At 39.3% G+C, this 25,253-nt stretch overlaps 2 protein-coding genes across 2 annotated transcripts; both read right to left on the bottom strand.

Annotated features, from left to right (window-relative positions):
- Positions 1-85: 85 nt before the first annotated feature.
- On the bottom strand, positions 86-9,801 carry wu:fc38h03 (acetylcholinesterase collagenic tail peptide). The gene is made up of 18 exons (XM_044171067.1): positions 9,381-9,801; positions 8,568-8,702; positions 8,332-8,441; positions 8,076-8,195; positions 7,788-7,832; positions 7,613-7,639; positions 5,946-6,017; positions 5,736-5,798; positions 5,610-5,636; positions 5,469-5,513; positions 5,057-5,092; positions 4,476-4,556; positions 3,941-4,037; positions 3,678-3,817; positions 3,439-3,558; positions 2,645-2,774; positions 1,937-2,039; positions 86-926 (listed from the first exon to the last, which is right to left on the bottom strand). The coding sequence occupies exons 2-18, from the start codon at positions 8,668-8,670 to the stop codon at positions 857-859; spliced, it is 1,389 nt and encodes a 462-aa protein (XP_044027002.1). The 5' UTR covers positions 8,671-8,702; positions 9,381-9,801; the 3' UTR covers positions 86-856.
- A 5,644-nt stretch (positions 9,802-15,445) lies between these two features.
- Positions 15,446-18,680, bottom strand: npvf (neuropeptide VF precursor). Its single transcript, XM_044171070.1, has 3 exons — positions 17,168-18,680; positions 15,782-16,158; positions 15,446-15,577 (listed from the first exon to the last, which is right to left on the bottom strand). Exons 1-3 carry the CDS (start codon positions 17,477-17,479, stop codon positions 15,493-15,495), a joined length of 774 nt encoding a protein of 257 aa, XP_044027005.1. The 5' UTR covers positions 17,480-18,680; the 3' UTR covers positions 15,446-15,492.
- Between the last annotated feature and the right edge of the window lie 6,573 nt (positions 18,681-25,253).

The raw sequence follows: 25,253 nt of genomic DNA on the forward strand, positions 1-25,253 counted from the left end.
TGGCTGCTTTTCCACACAAACCCCGCCCACAGACGATCCCTCTCACAAATCCCCTTTTGGCATCAACTGAACGAGGACTCTGAAGTGTAGGCCTAATCTTTATTAATATACAGTGTTTTATGAAATTTACAGTCATGCAGGAAGATTATCCACTAATCACATTTTACTGAATTTTCATTTTCTTGCTCTCCTGTCTGGTATTTGAACATTCACTTCAAGAGGGCCACAAGTTGGCTAGTAAATTTACAGCACTGGTTAAAGCAGTCCGCTGTGCACTGGTACACATTTACATGCACTACCACAGCATTGCACTTCATAAATACATGTTTTGTAATATATTGCACAGGAATAAACACATTTACACACCCCTGATTTGCATACTACAATATAGTATCAATAATATTATTGCCTCTTTTGGAAAAAGCTCTTTTTTCTCTCTCTCATTATAAAAGAAGTTCAGAACATACCATAGCTTATTTCTGCATCAACAGTCAGCAAGTCATACACATTGTAACTATTTTTCATATGATACATATCATTAAATCATTAAAATGTTCCCCACCATCGCCAATGTTCATAACAGTGCTGCAGCCAATGGAGTGACAGTAACAGGGAGCTGCTCCCCGAGGCCAATAAAAGAATTCAACCTCCAGGGGAGACAGTCGATTCAAAGCTGACTCCCATGACTCTTCATGGCTCAGAGCAGGCACAAGAGCTTCCCTTTAGTACTCTTTCTCAGTCCATCAGTAATTTTTTAAGGGGTGAGACTTCAGTAGAAATCTGAAGTGTAATCCCCGTGATCAGAAGAGAAGAGGAGCTGCAAAGTTGCAATATGGCCATTTTTTCACTTTCCTGTTCAGGTGAAATACTTGCAACCAGTGGAATCAATGAGACAAGAGTCGGTGCATCTGAGCTGCCCAAAGGACCTGCAGAAGACACGGAAAATGTTTTTTAACAAGTGCAACTGATTGCGCGAAGTGTATACTTATATTTACACTAAGTACCTACCCAGGTTATGCACACACTTTATTAAAGGAATAGTTCAACATTTAGGGAAATATGCATTTGCTTTCTCACAGAGATGAGAAGATCAATACCACTCATGTTTGTATGTGAAGTATAGAACTAGAGCCAGGAGTTGATTAGCTTAGCTTAGTATAAAGACTTGAAACAGGTGGAAACAGCTAGCCTGGCTCTATTCCAAAGGTATAAATAAAACTGCCTACCAGAAACTCTAAAGCTCACTAATTAACATGTTATGTCTTGTGTGTTTAATCTGTACAAACAAAATTTAAAAATGATAAATTGTGGTTATACAGGGAGTTACATTCTTAGCTGGGAGCAGTGAGTTCCAGGAAGTCACAGAAAATTTAGTTTTTTGTACGGATTAAACAAAGGAGATATAACATTTAAATAAGTGAGCTTTAGAGGTGCTGGTAGTCATTTAACCGTTGGACAGAACCAGGCTAGCTGTTTCCCCCTGCTTCAAGTCTTTGTGCTAAGCTAAGCTAACTGCGTCCCAGCTTCATACTAAGCATATAGACATGAGAGTGGTATTAATCTTCTGAACTCTTGGCAAGTATGTATATTTCTCCAAAATGTTGACCTATTCATTTAAGCATACGTATAAAGCATGCTGAGTTGTGTGATTTAAGCATCTAAAACATTGCACAGTAACTGGTGCCAGGACAATGCACCATCATCTCTGGATGGTTTCAGAGACATCACAGTAAAAGTATGGTAGTTCATTGAAGTGACCTTTACAATCCCCAGTTGGCTGCAGTATAAATGTGCTGTTGATTAAAAAGGAACTGCAGTTTGCTATCTTGGCATAGAAGATCTCTGTGAAATGTTGGCCTATAGTAGCAAGGTGTACCCAATAAATAGACACTTAGTGTATGTTTGTGTTTGCACTCTGAACATACAGTGAACATACCCAGGAAGATAGGATTTGCAGGTCTGATAACCAAAGTCCTTTCCATCACACTCCTCCATGCCTTCATGTCGGTAACCATCTCCACAGTAGGCCCACTTACAGTCTGAAGTGACGAAGGAAAGGAGATCAGGAGAGCATAGCCGCAGAGTTAGGAGGGAGCAAGGGAAGGAAGGGAGAGATAAGACGTTACTAATTGCTTTGGCACTCCTGTGTGTCTTAGTGATGCCAATGCAGCATTTTACTCCTAATTTAATTGAACAGAGAAGTAGAGAGAAGTGAGATGGTGGCAGGGAAAGAGAGGGTGAGATTAATGAAAAATCAAGGAAAGGTTTCACGGTGCTTGCTGCTTTTATCCTCCACCATGTGGGTTCAGACTCTGTGGTGCACTGTAGGTATGCTCTGCAGGGCATCTCATGAGCAGCGGGCAGTGTTTGTGGAGCAAAAAGCATAACCTACTATTTGGACAATAGTTCTGTTTTTTTAGACTAACATATTTTTTAGTTTTTGATCTTAATTCTTGGTACACTGTACATTACATCAAGGGGTATCAAGTTTATCTGTGAATAGGGTGTTTTAAAAGCAATTTACATTGATTGCATTATTAGAATCACTGTTTGTAGATCATTCTTTGCCCACTTTTTTCTTTACCTCTACATTACTGGGCATGTGTGCATGTGTTCAGCTCAGCAAGAGATGTATGTAACTTACTGAGACATGCATCAGTGACAATCTGGTTTCCATCGTCACACTCCTCTCCATGCTGGGCCTGCACCTTTCTGTCCCCACACACACCAACTCTATCCGGGACTTTCTCTGTGGACTGGAACGGCTGGAAGGGCTAGACAAGTTGAAAGAAAATAAACTCTAACTTGAAATTTCAGCCAATAAGAAATCTTTGGCTTAAATGGTTTGCAGGAAAAGTTGTTCAGGCTAAAACTAGACTTTATTAGGTGGAAAAATGTAACTTTTATGTAACCTAATACATATATTAAATATATAAAGACTGTTTTCAACCAAATGTAGCCCAGTTTGACTAATAAAATAACTTAACTCAAGGTCCACTTATTAGCTTTTTCTAGAGCTTTCAACTGCATCTTATGGTGTTCCTCAGAAGATGGAATTTGCTCAGTTGTCATTCCATACATGACCATACTGTATATGACCAGATGTCTTGATGACAACCGGGCCATCTCTATGACAACTGAGCTAACTCCATCCACTGGGGAAGACTGTGGGAAAGCTCTTGAAAAAGCTAGTAAGTGAACCTTGAGTGGAGATTTTCAAATTTTTGTCAAATTACTGTTTCTGAGGTCAAAAATAAACTTTCAAATGTTGCCCAGTTTTAGCCTAGACGCACACATGTGAGCTGTAAATGATTAATTATGTGCTCATTGGCTACTGTTTGAAAAATGACAGCATCCAGCACTGGATTGAAAACTATTTGAAAATCTATAGTGCTACAGCTCAGTATTGCAATTCCATAACACTCTCATAGTCGTTACCTGTATGGGCTCCCATTCATCTTTATCTTTAAAGTAGAGCGCCCTCTGATCCTTCCTGAATGCTATCGCGTTGTCTAGATGTAGATGGTTCATCTCCTCCTCACTGTTCACCACAAATATCTACACACATACGTACAGGAGAAAGTGAAAGCTGATGAGTAATAAGCAATTCAATATAAACAGATTCACTTTGGATGGTAATATTGTGAAGAAGCAGTTTTATGTGAGTGGGGTCTTACTGCAGGGACTTTATTGGTGCTCCCCCGTTGTGTGTAGCTTCCAAAAGGAGTATTATTTGCCCCAAGAGTGGAATCACAGTCACAGCGACCTGGTGGACCTGGAAGACCCTTCTCTCCCTTTTCTCCTACTAGATAGAGACCTGTGAAAAACAAAAAGGAAAAAGAAAGTGGGTAACACATACATGCCTACACTATACTTTGATATTATACTATATAAACTGTAATTTAAGGCTTACTGTGTATGAGCGTGTGAGTTACTGTACCTGAGGCAGGTCGACCAGGTGGCCCTGGATGGCCGTTTGGACCTGGGGGTCCTGGGGGGCCCATGACTCCTGAGGCTCCAGTCTGGCCCTTCATACCCTGTGCAAACCAGGCCACATCCCAGTATTAGAAAACACACACACACACACACACACACACACACACTGAAGGTGACCTACATGCCACTGCCACTTGTGCATAGCTGTGATAATTGAGTCCATGTGAAAAAAATATGTGCGTGTGTGTGCATATATAAATGTGTAGGCTGAGAAGATCTAAGATGCCAAAGACCCCACAGCCTCTACGGAAGTCTATACTTAGAGCTGGAAGTAAAACTTGAGTGACTGAATTAGCTGGTCAGAGGACAGGGTGTCAGTGCACCACACCAGGGTTACGTGATGCTGTGTGTAACATCTGATGCCAATGTGCATCTTACACACAGAATCAGGCTTATTACATGTCAAACACACACATACTTTACAGAGGAAACCAAGCACCCTGTGCACTTGCGCATCATTCTTCCTTGTCTTTCCTCACCTGTTTGCCTCTCTTCCCAGGCCGTCCGGTAGGTCCTCTCTTCCCTGAGACTCCTGGCTCTCCCTTTGGTCCCAGCTCACCCTGGGAAAGGAGTTGAGTATATAAAAATGGACGACATGACAGGTCCCAAAAGTGAAGCCAGAACATCTCGATCGCCCCCTTGTGGCTGGCTACAGTATAGGTCATATGACATAACCCACCCCCACCCCCAATGTTAGCGGATGGGACATGAGCCAAACTAAAAACTCAAAGTACACGTCAAATAAATTTTTCCCAGAGATGGTTTCTGTCATTTTAGGTAGTTCTTATCATGCTGATGTATGTTCAAGTGTTCATTTTTATGATAAGTTTGGTTTTAATTAGTTATTTGATGCTATAAAAAGGCTATACCGCGGCTCCAAACCCAATCGCTACTGTGCAGACTCTGGCTCAAAATGGCGTCACCAGCGTAAGATGGCTGCGCCCGTATCCGGGATATTTTGGCTTCATTTTTGTATAGTGGGAAGAAGTGGAGATGCTTTGTCTTTATATACAGTCTATGGTTTAAATCATATTCTTTGCTGCACTCGAATTATTCTTACCTTCTGCCCAAGCATCCCAGGCAAACCAATGGAACCCTAAATAGAGACAAAATGAGAACTTGATGTGAGAAAAGTCATTATCTCAGCAGAGCAGGCACTCATAAAATGTTTAATGTTAATTTAATCTGTCTCTGAGGTAGAAGGCTCAAGAGAGCTTGAAATGTTGGGACCTGAAAGTCTCAAATCATGAACCACTTTGGATTCTAACCAATAACTGAGCAAACTGTTGTAGAGTTTTTCACTGCCTGATCAAATGATGATGAAGTCCATTATAACACAGCATGAGGTGAAGTGCTCATAGTGAAAGCCAAGCATAGAGTAAATGGGCTGTAAAGAGTTACACAACTCAATATTTTCAAAAACAATTTATCTCAGTATCTACAGTAAAAGAAAATGACATTTCTTCACCAACCTTATCACCTTTTGGCCCTACTGCTCCAGGGTCACCACGAGCCCCCTGTTAAAACAGAAAACAAAGAGAAACATTAAATGAAGGATTTAATATTTTTGTAGTAGCAAACATGTGCACTGTAAGAAGTGATTCTGAACTTACCTTCTCTCCTTTGTAACCAGGCAAACCCTGAAAAGATACATGAGGAATATGACAGCAAATAAGAAAAAATCCATATACATAACATATACATAATGGTGTGTATGATGTTGTAAAGATGTGACTAACCCTTGTCCCTGGTGGTCCCCTCAGTCCTGGTAATCCCATGAGTCCTGGATCCCCTTTCTCACCCTAAAAAAACATATATACGTGACAGTTCATACTGTGTTTGTGATATGCCATGTACATTGGTGTAAAACCTCAAGACTTCTTTAATGTGCCACGCTACACCAGTAATCAAAAATGTGTTTGTACCTGGAGGGATACCATGAGACTTACCTTGGGTCCCTCTGGACCAGGCCATCCTGGTTGTCCTTGTTTCCCGGGGAGGCCTGGAGCCCCTGTACGACCCTACAGAGACACAAACATCAGTGCCAGCATTTAGTGAAACTATTGATGCATTTCTGCTCCCTCTTCATTGAACTTGCTGCAAAAGTGACGTGAAGCTGAAAGATGGTCTCTTGCTTTAAACTGTGTGAAGGATTTTGTGACAGACTCAAAATCTTTCTGAGTGTTAACAATCTGATCTTCAACAGCAGGAAGTTTTAACCTTGTTCTCTTGAAAATAATCTCATTTGCATTTTGATTTAATACATTACTTAAAGAATTAGTTCAACAGGAGTATTCACTTTCTTGCCAAGAGTTAGATGAGACGATAGATACCACTCTCATGTCTATATGGAAATTTATGAAGCTACTGCCAGCAGCCAGTAAGATTAGCTTAGCTTAGCATAAATACTGAAAACGGGGTCGGGGGGAGCTAGCCTGGTGTTGTCCAAATATAAGAAAATCTGCCTACCTGCACCACTAAAGCTCCCTATTTAGCACGTTATATCTCACGTGTTTAATCTGTAAAAAAAAAACCGAAAATTTAATTTCTTGGCCAGGTGTAGTGACTACCTAGAGTCTCCACTGGTTGCTTGCCAACTTTTCCTGGTATCGATCTTCTCATCTTACTCTTGAGAAGAAAGCAAATAAGCGTATTTCCAAAAGCGTATTTCCTATAATGTCAAGCTATTCCTTTAAATTTAGACTGATTTCTGCTTTTGCACTTATGCTATATATGCTGATGATCTGCAACTTTTATGTTTGTCAAGATACTTCTTTCATGACCATGTTTCCCCTGAAAAGAAGCTACTGATTTTCATAGAGATTAACCAGGTTAAAAAAGGGTGAGATACAAATCAGACCCCCTATGATTTCCTAATCAGACATGAAAGAGTACAAAAACCTAGTGTGCAAAGCTTTAACAATGCCACTGAGATTTGGTAATTAGTGGACAGGATTAAAGGCTTAATCGATCTTACTCTATTGCCAGTTTCCTGCAAGCCAGGGTGTCAAATTTATTACACAACAACTCACATCTCGGTGACACCTGGACAAATATCCCAGAGCTGCTGCCATGCTAGCAGTGTGCTCTCATTTAGCTGCCTTTCATTAAAACAGCAGCCTGTAGAGACACCATGGACCTGCTGCGGTGTGGAGTGATTTATCATGGAGAGCAGAAGCACTTAGGGAGATTAAAGTGAAGGTGGAGTGCTGGAGAGCCTGGATCAGCAGGGCTGGAGTCCAGTACAAGGGCTAATGGAGCCAGGCCAAACAGGAAAGGAGGAGAGAGAGAGAAGGGAGGAAAAGGAAAGAAGAGGGGAATGATAGAGCGATGAGGAGCGGGAGGATGACAGAAGACATCCAGGGATGCGGTCAAACTTTGCTATGTGTTTAGAACGACTACTGAGACTAATGTAGCATGACCCATTTAGCAGCTACAGAGGATATTCTGAGCACATCAATAGACAAATCACATCACAGAGATTGAGGATGCATAGAGGGGACAACGGAGGCAGAGAGAGCGCATGAGAGAGAGATATCCAGATCCCATTATTCCAAGGACATGCGAGATGGACCAGAGAGAGATGAGTGGGAGCAGGAGAGGAGGAGCGGCTCACCTTTGACCCTGGACGTCCAATTTCTCCCTGGAGGAGGACAAATGAGGGGAGAGGAGATGTGGCACTCATTAGAGCAGAGAGAAACACAAGGACACACGCACAAAGACTTCTATAGTAAGATACATTAGAGACATATTTCAAAACAAAACAAAAAACCCCCCACATAAACACACACCTTCTCCCCTTTTGGTCCTCTTATGCCGGGTAATCCACTTTGACCCTGAAAAATGACACCAAATTGATATCCAGCTCACATATCCTAATAGAGCATGGTACATTTTTGAAAAATCAATACTAAAAAGGTCATTCATTTCCATGCTTGTTTAACAATATTTCTATCTACTGTCTTAAAATAGCTACAGCAGGCTGATTACACTTTCTGATGCAGTACTATGATTTAATCAGACTGAACCACTAATGTGAGGTTTCCAACAACGTGTAGTATTTTGAAAAAGGGCCTTACCTCTGGGCCCCGGGGTCCTTGAGGTCCTGGAGGTCCAGGTGAACACCCAGGTATCACAGGTTTCTGTTTTTCCTTTTCCTCTCCTCCATAAACACTTGACTCTGACATGCTAATATCATCCTTCAGTCAAACATACACAAAATCCAAGTGAATAAGGTTTCAGTCAGTGGCTTACTATGAGCATACAAATGTGTAAATGAGGTGTATTTATGCAAGCAGGCCAGGTGTGCGTGTGAGTGTGTTTGTGAACTCCTACGGAGCTGCCACGCTTCCACAGCTGAGGTGGCGGAGGGAAGAGCGGCGGCGGGGGCGGTGACATGAGACAACAGGGGTCAAACCTCAACGGCTCATCCAGCAACCCGAGAGCTGAGGGGAAGACAGACAACAGCACGTATCACCGACAGTCTGCCATGATGAATCACAGTACATGCAACATGCGTTCCTTCTGTTATCTGTTAACAGTCAGTCTTACAATACACTCACACAACTTACCTGAGCGGGCTGAGAGGATGCTGTCCATGTGAGCGTGATGGGACAGGGTCCATGCAGGACACAGAAGAATGTGGAAGGACACTGCAATTTTGACCAGGTCCATCCTGCTGGTTTACTTTCCCTAAAAAACACAAGCTGTCAAACACACACACACACACACACACACACACACACACACACACACACACACACACACACACACACACTAATTCTGCTGCCTGAGCTTAATGCAGTTCCTAGCAGTTGTCATTTTTCCTTACTCCCTCTAGAGGGTGTCACTATTTCATCACTCCCTTAAGCCTCTCTCTCTCTCTCCTCATAGCATAATAAACTTGTTGCAGCTCCACACTGCAGCAGATGCAGCCACCGCTGTAATTCCAGCCGTGCACCAACCCCGTCAGCCTTGTGCCAGAATTAGACCGGGGAGGGGGAGCTGCCACTCAGGCTTATTAGCTATGCCACTTTATGACATAAGTCATTATAACAATAGTAAGGCTATCACAGGTTAATTTAAACATTACCAGTATGCTCACATTTCATCTGGTGAATGCAGGTCAACGATAGTGGATGGAAGAAAATGTTAGAAGTCCTAAAAAATGATAATCCCATGATGAACCAGCTGTGTTTTGCAGAAAATATGCTGCACCGGGTTCAATCAGTAATGCATATATTCATTAATATGGCTCAACATTGCCCCTTCAGTTCTGTCTAATTAAACGTGCAGCATGCCTTAATGTCCTGATGATACAGGAGCGTTAAATGGAAGCAATGTCATCTGCATCCGTGGCTTTTAATAAACAAGATCAACCTTACCTTCCACTAGAATTTGTGCCGCACTAGTAGACACGCTGTCTGGCGCTCCTCTAACCTAAATGAAATGCGCGGTGTGCAGTCCTACAGACTGTGGCTCCTCTGACATTTGGCGTGCTGTAGCCAATCTGGACCGCTAATAAATCTGATCCACTTATCGACCCGCTTCTTTCCCTCCGCCGGTCAATAACAACACAAGTGAGGAGGGTAGACCTTTTTTTCTCCCGGTGCTAAATGCCCAGCAGAGGCCACAGAGTGGAACCAACACAGCGGTGGCAGCTCAGTCCCAGAGGGTCTGGATCAGACTCATTAACTGTTGTGTCATCTGGATCGACATCAGTACTTCTGGCTGAATGACTGGGATGGCACTGACATTTGAAGTCTGCATGCTTACACTCGGTTTGGCAGGTTTTATGTCCTGAGTGGTGCTGATGGTCGTTTCAGCTTTGAAATGGCGCCCTCTGCTGGATATGTTAGTTAATGGAAGAAATTGTAGTAAAATCAATATTCCATATTCTTACATAACTTCACTCTCCATTATTGACATATTATGATATATTTATGTCGGACAACAAAGGTGAAAAAAATCTGTATCTGACTTAAGGTGTATTTAAACTCTACATCTCTAACACATCTCATTTTCTGGTTTGCTAAGTAATGTGTGTTAGCTCAAAGGCCTACTGTATTAATTAATATACATTGTTTTCTTTATAACTGTATTTATGTATTCTCTTATGTATAACTGTATTCTTGATGCTGACCCTTCTTTACTGTACAATAAAGTGCAGACTACAAAAATCTAGTAAACAAAATGAATACAATATTAACTGAATATGTAATTTCAAAGTGGAAAGAAAAAATAAAATCACTCTGTGGAAAGAATGGCCCACTAAAATAATTTATGAAAGCAGAGGTATTTTATTGCCACATCTGTTTACTCAAGTCAAGGTATTGTAAAAGTATAAAGTATAAAACATTAACTCAAATATAATATAAATGTAAGCACTTTTGACCCTTGACAGGTCATTATTAGACCAAGTTTAAGAAGTGCAAATATTACTTTAACAAAAAAATGTCTGTGTAAATGACAAATCTGTTTGACCTTACTGTACTTCAGTCAAAAACACAAATGAATTTAGAAAATGTATGAATTCAAAACAAACTCATTTTAAAGTGCAACTTTATAACAATAAAAGTCATTACACCCAGTGGCTTAAAAAAAGAGCAGAAAATAAAGTAGACAGTCCAGTACCATTTAACACAATCACTTTTTCAGTGTCTACCCCTTTTGAGACTGTAGAAGAAAACTACACATAAACAGAAAGAGACTTAATAAGTAGTAAACACAGTATAACAGAAACATAAACCTAAATCAATGATGAACAGTGCGGTAAGAGCCAAAGTGGCAAAAATGCAAAGTGTGTAGTTGCTTTGCAAGCAGTGGCAAACTTTTTATGTAAACAACTCTGTTTTTAGAAAATCCCAAAGGACGCTGCCTCTTTAAGAAGCCTTGACTGAGAAGTGTCTGGAAAATCCACAAGATACATGAAGGCTGACTCAATACAATTAAGTATTAAGTGTAGTCTCCTACACACAAAAACTGTGAGGCAGCAATGTTGGAATGTAACAGAATGTAGTGATATGCATTTAAAAAACCAAACAAAGCGCACACTTTTTTTTCTTTGTAAATGTACAGTGTAATGCTTCTGTGCACAGCTGTATGTGTGTGCTCTGTGTTGTCAGTATATTAGGAGGTGGCGTCCTTTAAATTGGCTATAATATCCTCTCTTTCCTTTTTCTTTTTGATCCCACTGAAGACCATCTTGGTACCAGGAATGTACTTCTTAGGGTTTTGAAGGTAGACATTCAAAGTTTCCTCATGCCATATGATACCTAAAACACACACACACACACAAACATTCAGATGCCAATTTATGTGTTATATTCATGGCAGGAAGGAAAGACATCATTTGATACCATTTCAAAACCAAATAAAAATTCTCAGTTGAAATCCATACAAATGAATAAGAAAGGATGTCCGATAATAACACTGTTTCTGTAGCACACTCGTGGAAGTCGGGCCAATGAATGAACTCGAGGGGCATTCTGTTAGGTGCATGGATTTTTTTTTGCAAGTTTGGGAGGATGTACAGAGAAAACAACTGGACACTGAAACTTTTTATTATACAGTGGCATCGCATCAGAAATGACCACTGCTTCTGGAAGTAAAAACAGGCATTGCATTCTATTTTGTGCATGAAGCAAATCATCAGATACTATGCTACATGGAGGATTGCAAACGTTTTCCTGTACACTCCTTTAAAAACTGCTCCAGAGTAGTTTGGCCACGCAACAGAGGTTACCATGGTGATCTATCACAGGTAAAGGTGGACCAGCTTTGTGAAAAAAAGAAGAAGCCAGAGTTAAATCCAAAGGAGCTAATGTACTATTGCAAACGTTTTCCCTTATGAGACAGACCTGGTTAAAGAAAACATTGTTTTTCTGGCGTAAGTGTAAGTAAAAATCTTTACTTTTCTCACAATTAGGGTATTCATTTGGAGAACATTGTGTTTTATTGTAATGTTGTCTACTTTTAATTTCCACAAGAAGGAAAATTTACTCAGTGGAACATTAGCTGGCACAAAATAACACCCACATATCCTAAAATGTAGCTGATTTTTGCCCTTTGCACATTGCAAATGCAAAACCTTCAGGAAGAGAAACAAACAAACAAGTAAAAAACTGGTTGATGGCAATCACAGTCAGACATAAGATATTAATCTGCAGTAACACATGAAGTAAGTGGAAAAATACCAGTGAGACAAAATGAAAAGTATTTCAGACACAATGCAGCCCACAGAAAGAAAGAGGAATGCAGCTAAGCTAAAAAGTCTGTTTGTGATGTAAAGCAAACTGTTGCAAACTGTTTGTTTACTAGCCTGGATGAAAAAGAAGGTGTCACCTATAAAATACTTATCCAATTAAAACGATTGGAAACAGCGGCACAAACAAACATAATACTGCGTGATAAAACAGTAAAGTAGGAAAACGGTCTACAATATAATTCAACACAGACGCGCAGTATGTCGAGATGGCAACATGGTGTTTTCGTCTGTGAAAACACATCAAACATGGCTGATAGAACCAAAAGATCGATCTTACCTGATGTGAATGTGGAGTTCAAGTACCTCCGGATAGAAGTTTCACCCCTTTTCAAAGATCAAGTGAGTGTCTCAGGTGAAACTGTTCTTCTGTGAGGAGATTCTCATCTAATGCGGTGAATTAAGGATTTATTTCGACCAAACCAGAGTTGGTGATTGTTGGAACAGTGGAAGGACTAACAGAGAGGTTTTGGTGAGTTTATTTATTTATTTATTTATTTTTTTAGAGTTTGAATGAAGTGTCTAAAGATGGTCTGCGAGGTAAAATTATAGCTTTTTTCAATGGAGTCTGGTGGCGAGCAAACGCGCTATAATGGCTGTTTTTGGTAAAACAAAAATGATCTAACAAAAGGGTCTAGCGCTGTAGCTCTGTAGGAATCCTTTCTTTCTATAATGTTGTCAGACACTTAGAATAACAATCTGAGCCTGTCAGTGGCAAGAACAAGCACTTTTAATGGAAGTACAGTCAGTGTATTTGTACACAGAAGCCATTGTAGCCTATTTCGCAGATGCAGGCTGAGGCGTATATTTGGGTGAATTAAGGGTTTATTTCGACCAAACCAGAGATGGTGATTGTTGGAACAGTGGAAAGACTGACAAAGACAAGTTTGGTGAGTTTTATTTTGTTTCTATCCAGTTTGAATGAAGTGTGTTTTACAATGATCTGCGAGGTAAAATTGCTGTTTTTCTCAATGGAGTCTGGTGCGTGTAGCGCCCATTTGTTTTGGTCTGAGATGCTGGTGCTAGAGACACCTGTGTGGACAAACAACCTGAGACCCCCAACACTCACCCTTGTCTGTCAAGGGGCCATCTTTCCCCCTGTTTTGGATTTACAAGGACCATTAGGATGGGACATGATTTATACTTTAGCAAATGGTCAAGCGGTTGATTATGCAAAACAGTGAATATGTAATGAAAATGCATTGTATCCATGTTCATAAAGATAGATGACACAAAATCCAATATTTAAGCTGGTATATCAATCAGTTTCAGGGTCCTGGCATTGTGCATGTTGCCTCACTGTCACACTGTCATGACTTACTGGACACTTGAATAGGACATATCTGTTGTTAATGTGATTTAACAACACCTGTGCTTTTTCTGCTAAAACAATTGAAAATATCTGCTGTTAAAGAGGCCTACTTTTTTTTTCACAGAAGTAATTTTGCTTACTATAGCAGGAAAAGCACAGGTGTATATTATAATTACTAATCATACCTTCGTTCTATTTAGGTGTCTTACTAAAATGCCATACTAGTCAAGCCATATAAGTGAGCCTGCATAATACCAGGGCCCTAGAACAGACACATGAATGGAGCCATTATTAATGTTGGTAATTACTTATTTACAGAGCTTTTCTTGCCCTGACGAGTGTCAGCTGTTTAGATTCAGTTATTTTGTCAAAAAAGAGCAGAGATTCATGTTCATGTCAGTCATGTTGGGATATTTGGACTCTTGATAAGCAGCACTCCTCATAGCACGTATAAGTGTCACTCACTATTGAGGACTGTTGTCAAGGTTTGTCTCTTTCAAATCGACACTCAGTCATTATGTGGACTGTACATGAAGAATTACATCAAGAATTTCATGTGAAAATATCCACTAACTGAAATGAATGGTATAGAGTCATCTGAGGCACTTCGAGCAGAGAGTTCAGTAGCTTTTTAAACTGTATAAACAGCAGGCCCATAATATTGTGGATCAGAGGTGTCAGATGCAAACAGACACTGTCATGTTGCAATGGGGTAAAAGTTATTTATTACAACCACATATCCCATTGTGTTGTCCAAATGAGTATCCACTGTGTTATTTAACATAGTGCCTTATCTCTCCTTTCACCTGTTAGAGACCACTCTCACCTAACCGGCAAACCTGTTTCGAGGTTTGTGTTGTCCAGTCCAGCACGCTGTGACGGACCTTATCTTCACTCTGAACTCTGGCTCATCTGGACACAGTGGATGGACAGGAACATGGCATAGACATAAGGGACTGAAAGGGGTGTTTCTTGGGCACTGGCACCTTTATTTACCTCTCACTGGCAGAAAGGAACATAGATGGAGGACAATATTTTCTCAGTCCAACAAACTGTATATTTTATGCTTCCCTTTGATCATTTGATGAGTCATGAAAATGATGTAAGTACTGAAGCCTGTGATTTGTACCCTCTGTGCTGGTTTGGGAACTCTGGAGTTATTTATCCGTGGAGACTTTGACTTGGTGTTTGTCTCCCTCTAGTGGTCATTCACTGTACTGATAGAGTTTTGCCATATTAATCTTCCCATTAGCGTTATGACAGCTTCACTACTATTTACATTTTATGGCTTCTTCTGTCTAGCAGTTAGAGCTGTGGTAGAGTTGGATCCACACACACACTTATCACTGTAGAATTGCAAACATGATTGCACTTTCTGATCCTTGTTAAATGGTGTTTGTTGACTGTGTAGCATATTTTCTTACATTTAAGTATTTAAGGCAATCTTCAGAAGGCTTCCTACGATATGTCGCTTTAATTCACACAATTTAAAATGTACTTGAATGGTCACAACAATGTAGGTAATCCTTGCTGTTTAATAGTGTTTCACTGGGTATCAACAGGTTGCTATTTAGTCATGTTCAGGCTCCACTGATAAGGAGTGTGCTCTCTGGTCCTTGACACCACCCATATGAGGCAAATTACTTTAGATAAAATAGTGTTCTTATAATGAAAATATAATGAAAAAGTAGGACTTAATAATAGAGCAAAATAAAACCCAAACCACTCCCTTGAAACTTTTATTATTATTGTTTAAGAAGAGTTTTCTGTTACAATAATATAACTTTATTGAAAGGGACTCATAAATTTAAATATTTCAACTTGCTTATCCATTCTTCAAATTTTAACTTTAAACATTTGTCTTTACAGTAAAAACACTGTATGTTGATATTTACATGCTATGGTAGACCTCAGTTTTGGCCTATGTACTCCTCTTTCGTCCTTTAAAGGTTTTTTCTTGCATCTCCACCTCTTCTGAGCTGGCTGTAAAGTCAAAATCGTCAGCCCTGAGGGAAGAGAATAAATAGTTTGTGTTATTCATAACTCATAGATGTGTAAGGATGTTAAACTGGACTGGAAATAAAGGGTTAAGATGCTGAGGATAGTAGACTGATTAAATTAATCTCTGTTTTAACTGCAAACCAAATAGTTAAAGCATAATTTTTGGAAATACATATGTATGTCAATTATTATGGGCAATAGTTGCCTACCAGTGCAAGCCAGTGTTAAATAACTGTGCATTGGCGAGAGTCCTAAGAAGGCTCCAGTGCAGAGTGTTTTTCCCAAATCTCTCAGGCAGTACTGGGCTCAGTGCTTTTCGGACACCAGGGCACTGGGGACACATTTTGATCTCTTCCCAAGACCTTCCAAACCTCTGGGGCATGTTGGGGGTCGAGTTTGGGAACCTGTCATCACCAGGATTACTGTCCCTTCCGAAGCGCATGGGCATGTTGCTGTGCCGGTGGAGAGGTTGGGCAGTAGGCGCGTAGAGCTTGGTGATGATCGGGAGGCTGATTTTGCTGGTGGCGGGGGTCACTTGTATGTTAAAGCTATCCAGATCCAAACTCCTGCGGATTTCACTTTTTGTCTGGAAACAAAAAGTTCAGTTTTTACTAGAGCTCAAACAATTAGTCGGTTAATCAATTAGTCAATCAACAGAAAATTAATTATCAGCTAATTAGAGTCTTTTTTGCACTTTTTCAAGAAAAATTGCCAAACATTTCCTAGTTCCATCTGCTTGTTGCTTTTCTTTGTCATATATGATAATAAATAATTATGATAGCAATATTTTAGGCTTTTAGACAGTTGCTCGGACAAAACTAACAATGTAAATAAGTCATCTTAGGCTCACTTTTTTTTTTACATTTTATTGAAAAACTGATTAATCGTTTAGTTGAGAAAATAGTTGGCAGATTAATCGATTAGCCTTAGTTTTTACTAGTAATATTGCTCTCTAAGTTAGGTCACATCATTTTATATTATTTTGCATAACTTAGCATTTATTGTAATTGTATAAGGTAAACAACATCAAAATAGCCTACAGTAAAAAGCTTTTATTTGACTGAATTTGTCATTTTATCCTTTTGCCAAGGATGAAATAAAAACCAGCAATGCATTCACTGTTGCTCTATAATAATGTAGAACAAAAATGGGTAAATGTGATATTACTGGGTAGCAGATGAGTTCCAGTGTTATGTGGCATAATAATAGTTTTTAACACAAATAGTGGTCCCCCTGTATGTGAACACGATTAGTCCACTTCCATAATGGGATAACACTTTCTTCTAAAACATTGTGTGGCATTATAACAAGTAGTTTCAGTTAATTTTACTTTCATTATCTTGACAGTAGTAGTACAGAACACAAGGAAAGTAGGGCTGCAGCTAATATTTTCATTATCAATTAATTGTTTTGTCTATAAAATCAAATCCTAACTTTTGAAAAGCTGGAATCAGATTGTTTGGCATTTTTTCTTGAAAAATGACTGAAACAGTTTGTGATTGATTAATCTACTAATAAGGGAAAACCTAATAAGGTGAATCCAGTTTCCCAGTGGAATAAGCATCTCTCCCTGGCTTATTTAAAATAGTTCTTACTTGTTGGTGTGGCTGTTTCTTCACAGTGTGTCTTCCATCATCGCTGCTCAGCAAAGTTTTATCAGTGTGGATTGATTTCCCATAGACCTGCAAGTCAGACGCTGCTGCCCCTCCTAGACCCCCCAGCATCAGGAGCGTTGACAGAAAGACTGCGGTTAGCATGTTAACAGCAGGAGAGACACCTTCTCTCAGGACAGCACCAGGACACATGCCTAATTTCCTGCCGACCACTCTGTCCCCTGTTATTAAAGACCCCATAATACATACGTCACCCGTCACGCGTGATGAAGGTGGGTGTCCAAACTGACACATATACCTTCAGCCTAATTTAAACTGAGAGAAATTCCTGTCTCAGTGCACGTCTGAAGAAGATGTTTGAAAAGGTATGTATGTCCTAATTGGGCTGCTGAATGAACCAGTCGGCATTTCTTTTTTGTCAAAGCAGGAACATGAGAGGAGATCACAGGAAAACTAAAAACAGGTGTTCAATGGAAATATGGAATGGCAGCACCATATAAGTAACTTGTACTGTCCAATTCTACAGAGGTTGTATTTTCTCTTTACTGTACCTTCACTAAGCATATCCATGTTGGGAATGTCAATTAGGAACACATTTTTATCTAGCAAGTGGCTCTCAGCCCTGAGTCCAATCGTTACTACTGAAGATGTACATCTTTAAAAATGGATAATAAATATATGCTTTCATTCTTAAAAATGTGTCAGTGATGTCCTGAAACAGCTGTATTTTTTAGAAAACATTACTCAAACAGGAGTAAATAGCACATTTGTTTAGGACAATTTTTAGCTGCCAATTTGAGTGTCTCTTTGTTTACAGTAAAAACTTAAAGGGGTACTCCAGTGATTTAGCATTGCACTTCCATAAAGTTGACAGATTAAAAAAGAAGTGTCAAAATTGATGCAGCAGAGGCCGAGGTATCCCCATACTCTGTCCCTAATTAGGGTCAATCTCCAAAAACACTGGATCCCATAATTCCATGGCTTTTTTTCATTAGGCCCTCCATGCCTGGAAACTCCTACATCAACTCCATGCCCCCAGATTGTAACGCATGCTTTCTATAATAAATTTGAAGTCCAAGCCCAACCTGAGATAACATCATCAGGGTTGTTTTCTCAGACTTGACAAAGCTCCTCCAGAGCCAAAGAAGACATTACACAACTGTTTTCACTGGTTGTGTGGTACTGCTGATGAAAGGTATGAAATTTAAACTGATCTTTATGTGTAGAATTGGTGGAGTGCCCCTTTAAGTTGAGTAGCTTGACCAGAATTAAGGATGAGGCCAGATCAAATGTATATACATCTCATGCTGTACCTCAGAACAGATATGTGATCATGGACTACTTGGACACTTTAACCAGGTATATAATACCACAGTTATTGGTTACCATGTACCATGATACTTTATTTCCCATGTTGCCAACTGAGCATTGTCTCATTTTATTTTGTCTGTTGGAGAAACAGAAACTGCACTGTGTTTGGAGGATTTGCAGATTCTGATGTGTCAATTTTGTCAAGCAACGATCTAATTAAATATCCTTCTCAAGTACTCAAATTGGCTCACATCCTGTCTCGCAGTTATGTGTTTCTGGTGTTATTTTGGAGGAAACCTCAGACAAAACTAATGCCAAGAGGCATTTTCTCCCTTTCTGTTTGTTATATGTAACTGCTATTCATGTATTGGAACTACTGTATCTAGCAACCGTTGGACAATTCAGCTTTGACAAGTATTTGCAACACAGGAGTGGGCGTGACATCACCATTCCTGTTTCTCAGCTTGTCGATGTATTGTATTTAGTAATGTATTTAGACGCACAACTGACTCACTGGAGCTGTATTTGCATCCCAAGCAGACAGAATGTGAGGAATGCCTCGTGTGAGACATAGGTTGATAATGACAACACGCAGGGAACTTTAATTTGATGCATGCGTCATGACCCTGACATTGTTGCCATTTGCCGTGTCCAGTCCCACCTCTGAGCACAGAGAGCATTTAATACAGCGGTTTGAAGTTTATCAGCAGAACAGTATCCAAATCGCATCTGGTTTTAATGATTCAGTATCAACCTTAAGATGTTTTTTATGGCTATGGTTTCAGTCTATCTTTCTGTATTATCATTTATCTCCCACCTCTCCTCAGCCTTTTTCTTTTGTGCTCTCCCTCCCTGACCCCGGCCCCAGCTTGCAGACTATGGGGTTTGGGATTTACGATCCTGTCTCCGACACTTATCCAGAGTCTTATCCGCACAGGGCTTCCCTATACCTCAAGCTCTCCCTTTGTTCTCCCACCGAGCTCTCCGAGCACTCCCTCAAAGACCTTGTTCTCCGCCACTGTAATTCTCTCTTCTTAATGTTTTAATGTGCATCACTCGTCACCCCGGCGGCCTTTTCATCTTTCCATTTTCCTGCTTTTGGGCTTCCTCTCCCTCCCCTCTTCTCTGCTTGTACATGCTATCCACTTGCTTGAAAACAAACACTGCTTCCTTGATAGAAAAACAGTCCTGCAGGTTGGATTTAATACACCTTGAACCTCCCATATATAACATTTTTTTTACTTATTTTGCATCCATATTTCGCATCAATTGTATATTATGTATATGAGATTACACTTTCCTGAAATGTCCATCTGTCTGTCTTTTAATTTGATGTTTGTGAACTCTAGGAAAACCAATCAAGAATACAGAAGAAGACTGACAGAGACAAAGATAAATATAGGTAGACCGAAAGAAGAGACAGACAGGGACAGAAACAAGAAGCAGAATGAAACAGGCCACAATGACACCGTTGATCCTCGCCTCTCTCTCTTTTCTCTCTCTCTCTCTCTCTCTCTCTCTCTCTCTCTCTCTCTCTCTGTCTGGGATCTGGCAGCGTTCCCAGAATTCCACCCCAGGACCGGGACACCCTCAGATTCCCGGGATGATTTGTGGGAATGTGCTGTTCTCCCTCTGTTGAGCTAATTTATGTGGAGTTTTATCTTCCCCCTCACTTAGACATCAGCCGGGTCATCATCACAACACTTTACATGCCCGTACACTCAGCGAGGAGACACATTCATCAAGCCTTGTGAAGGGTTATAGTTTTATCAATGATCAAATCCATTTCTTCGGGATCACTGCATTATGATGTATTGGAAGACACGCTGATACCGGGCAGGCAGACACACAGTCTCATGCATGTACGTGTGGCTGATGCAATTCTGAGTTGTGCTGTTGCGATTGTGGCAGATGAAGATGGATTCACAGGACCACATCCAATAAAAAAGTGGCCGAATAAAAACTTTGAGCCTATAGAAAGTTCAGGAGACGGATGTGGAGACAGACAGGAAGTGGTATATAGAAAGACAGAAATAGTTTTATAAATTATGGAGGAGTAAATAATTTTGGGGGCTAGTTTCAGCTGTGGATTAATACACATTTGGTGCTCCAGTGAGAATTTATGGCAGCAGAAGTGTGTATGTGGGATTGACTCAAAATAAACTACACTGCCGATTTCATAGTTATGTGACTGGTGTGTTTTTAATAGTTTTTGGACATCAATGGAGCTCTATGGCACAGACGTATGATCTATGGCAGGCTTTGGCTACAAAGTTGGCTACAAAGCCTGCCATAGAAGTAGTAATACTTGTTAGAAGAATAAATTAATTGTTGGTTTTGGTCTTTTAATGGGATTTGATGACAATAACAAAAATAAAGAACATCACCAGACCTTTAAATTCCCAAAATGAACACAGGGCTTCACGTTTCGCACTGTTTGGTGAAAAACTTGTCTTTCCAATTTGGGGCATATTCTTATGCATTATATGTTTAAAGTTTTCATTTTAATGGAAGTTATGTGACTTTAGCAGGAGCTTTCAACAGTCTTGCGAGTCCTGGGGAGGCAATAATCACATCATGATTAAGTCATAATTAAATCTGTGACAGTATTCTCTCAGGCTTTGATTTACTCACATTTTTAGTTCTAAATTAGTGCCATTTTTGTTCAACATTAAATACTGACAAGAATAATTTCGTTTTGATGGGGGTTTTTTTGCCCCTAGTTTGCTAAAAATTTCAAATTTAATTTTTTGTTTTTCCCTTTGATTTTGGTCACAGTTTAAACGTAAAACCACTAGATGGCACTCTAGGTTTGGATGATCAAATCAAGAGTTTATAGCTTTGATCCTAAAAGCCTCTTTGTCTATTTCTGTTTCTTAACCTGTGTTTTTTCTGTTAAGCAGTCATTACATTTTCAGGTCAATTTTAGGCCTTTTGTTAAGGAAATTAATCTTGTTTTGTATTTAGTGCAGAATAGCGTTATAAACAGCATGGTGCACATTGTAAAACGTGTCGTCCACCAGGTAGCACTCTAACTCCCTTCCTCTGTGTTTGCAGAGAAGGAGGAGCACCTAAGAAAAGGAGGAGAGTCAGAGGAGGAGGCCGTCCTAAGAGAGAGAAGGAGTGACCTCAAAAAAGGGGAGGTGTTTCATGATTGTTACAAGGGGAGGCACTGAAAGCACTGGCCAATCAGAGACTTGTGGAAATTCACCAATCAGAGATGGAGAGAAAAAAGCCAGGAGAGGCAGGCAGGAAACTGAGCAAATGACCCTTGATGAGAGAGGGGAGGTGGAGGATGGGAAGGATGAGGGGAGGAAAAGGGGCCCTGGGAGAGGGGTGTGTGTATGTGTGTGAGAAGTGTAGGCTTGGATGCAAAAATCTGCCGTGGCATATATTTTGTTTTATGCTTTTATTATAAGATGTATTCCTTTTCCCAAACATAAAGACTAAAGGTCTGTTCAAGTGTCAAGAGGTAAATAACACATGGATGATGGAGGCGATGAACAATTGAGCTGTGGCAATAAAATACAGAAATAAGCAAAAATACTGCTGATGAAATAAATAGAGGTGAGAAGATGTGTTATGTGTAAAGAAAAAAAACTGAAATTTGTAAAATATGGAAGAAAATGTGATAGAAGTTGTTTGATAACAAGACATTAACATGGAACAAAATGACAGCAGAGAACAAAAGGGTAGATAAAATTAGAAATTCTTGCTTTTTGGGTGGAAAAAGAAGTCCCTGTCATTTTCTTGTTTTCCTTTCTCCTACTTGATTTGAGTGTTTACCTGGCTGTTGAGTGAGGTTCATGATCCTTGGGCCCTGGAAACCTCTTTAAACCCAGGTGCATAAATTCCAAAGACACTGGTGTCAAAAAGAAAACAAACATCTTTTTTCTCACTCTTATTGCTAAATTAAGGGCTTGGATTTTGTAAATAGTATTTATGCAGTAACAGTGGTGGGAGGATGAAGTGATAAATAGAAAAATAAGCAGGAAATGAAGTTCGGAATAGAGAAAGAGGCTGAGAAAATGCTCTTTCTCTCAGTGTTCTTCCTGACCTCAGGGCCTTCTCTCTGCTCCCAGTTGGACGGCCAGTTTCACTGCTGTTCAGTGGGTCAGAGTGGGTCAAAAGTCATCTTAGACACACACACACACACACACACACACACACACACACACACACACACACACGAGAGCTACACCGTGATCTCCAAACTCTCCCTCTCCATGCAGCTGAACCCTTCACAGCACCTAAAGCAAAGCAGGGAAGATGAAGAGAGGAACACTGCATTTTTGAACACACATAAATCAGATTTGCATATTTGTGGTCTTATCCAAGCCACTTGTAATTTGCCACATGGAAAAAGTAAGACTCAAGTAAAAATAGTTTTATTTCTTTCCAAAATGGTGGTGTCCACTCTAACCATAATGATGGAAATGCGACTGTTCAAGATTATCACTATTTAAATACATGAGACTTTACTACCTTGATTTGTTCACTGCTCACTTTATGTTGAGTGTTACAGAGACAGGAGCTCAGCAAAAACACAAGAGGAAAATTACCAGAATTTAATTTCAAAGGAATATTTCTTTTCTTAATTGTAGCTATTTTTGATAATTTCTCAATGTGTCTTTGTGCTGTGTTTATCTGCAGAAACACTGAGTTGTGGCAGTCAGACATGACAGGTCAAATTCCCTGATAATAGTCTTTGATTAAGATATGGAACTTTATTATACGAAAACTGTATTGTTATCACACAAATACTGTGTAAGGAAATCTATAAAAAAAATCTTGTGCATACTTTATCTAATTTGAATATAATCAGATTCCAACACTGAAACAAAAAATGATGAGTTTACATTTTGGCAGTGGTGGAAGAAGTACTTTACCAAAAGTAAAAGTAGTAATACCACAGTGTAGAATTAATAATATATATTATTACAAAAGTCCTGCATTCAAAACTTTACTTAAATAAAAGTACAGAAGCATTAGCATTCAAATATACTTAAAGTACCAAAAGTAGTGGAAGTCAGAGTACTCAATATGCAGAATAGCCCATTATAATTATTGATGCATTAATGTGTAAGTATCACAAATGTTGCAGCTGGTAAAAGTGGGGCTAATTGTAATTACTTTGTATACTGCTGGTTAGCTTAATCCATGCAAATACATCATACTTTATTAGTTGATTATATTTTGTGTTAATAATCTGACTCTGCAAAGTAGTAACTAAAGCTGTCAAAATAAAAGTAGTGCAGTAAAAAGTACAATATTTGCCTCCAAAATGTAGTGGAGTAGAAGTATAAAGTAACATAAAATAGAAGTAAAGTACAAGAGTAAATTTACTTACTTACATTCCACCACAGCATTTTGGTTTCCTTTGGTTAGTACACCAACTAAGGCTAAATAAGACGATTGTAATAACTTGTGTTTGTGATAACTCAAGTAGCATAATACACACTACAATTTCATTACAATCATCTTTGTAATGAAACTGTAGTGTGTATTATGCTACTTGAGTTATACCAGTGTGTATGTGGACATACTGTATGTACTGTATGTCATAGTGGTGGGAGAATCACACAAAACCCTTAATTAAATCAAAGCAAATGTGATATAACTAAAAGACCTCCAATCAGAAAACGGCTGAAATCCAAGTATTGAAATGCATGCACTTAGCTGCATTCAGTTACAGTATGAACACTCATGTTTCATTTCCAGGAAGCTTTCAACCTCTGATGCGTTAACCTCCATAAATTAAGAGTACATAGTAGTTATGCTATATTAAGTGTCCTGTTATGCTATGTTAGTGTGTAGTTATATGTAATCTCTTACTCTTGGTGCTTTCTTGTTTGAAATTTTAAAGAATTTTCTGAAATTGTGTTACATTTTCTTTGAAAATATTTTTATTTATAAATAATAATGGTTAAGTGTAAGAGTAATTTTAAAAAATATATATCCTATTCAAAAATTTAAAAGCTATAACAGAAAAATAAATTTCACAATCGGTGGCATTTAAAAAAATACAGTTTAGATAAACCATGACCTCTTAAGATTTCTCCTAGTGTAACATTTATAGATGACTAGCCAGTTTTTTGATTAAGGACACAATATTGCATAAATGAAAGATGAACAGAACAGCATCCAATGAATTTCATTGCGGCAGATTATCTGTATTGCATGGAACTTTCCCATAGTCCGACACAGAAAATCTTAGATTTTACAGAGGTTTAAAGGTAAATCTATTATATACCCAAAAACCTTTGAGAGGTCAACTAACAAGGCTGCACATTGGTGATGATTATCCAGGGCAGTTACAATATCATTCATCACTATGATTGTAGCAGTAGGACATAAGACAGAACAGATAGAGTTTAAAGTCTTAGAGTCTGAAGTTTTAGACCTAACTTTGAAATAGTGCAGTGACTGTGCAGACTATTTGAATCACCCATTTATGTAGTGAAAATACACGAGCTTTAGGAATTAAAATAGTTCGATTAAAGATACATTAAATGTTATCTAAAATAATGGGTGCAGTATGTTTTCTGAAACATTAAAATCACAAAACCGGCCCACAGGACTAAGAGGAAATCTGGGGTATCTGGCTTCAATAAAAAAGAAAGTCTGCACTGAGGCAGCTCATCAGGTTGATTAAAGCAGTGTTAAAACCTTGGCCCATAAATATAATCTGCATATTTAAAGCAGAGCCTATATCTTGTTTACATGCAACATACAACATTCTTGTTGTATGTATATT

Source organism: Siniperca chuatsi, linkage group LG17, assembly GCF_020085105.1.
Source record: "Siniperca chuatsi isolate FFG_IHB_CAS linkage group LG17, ASM2008510v1, whole genome shotgun sequence".
In the NCBI taxonomy this organism is placed as follows: Eukaryota; Metazoa; Chordata; class Actinopteri; order Centrarchiformes; family Sinipercidae; genus Siniperca; species Siniperca chuatsi.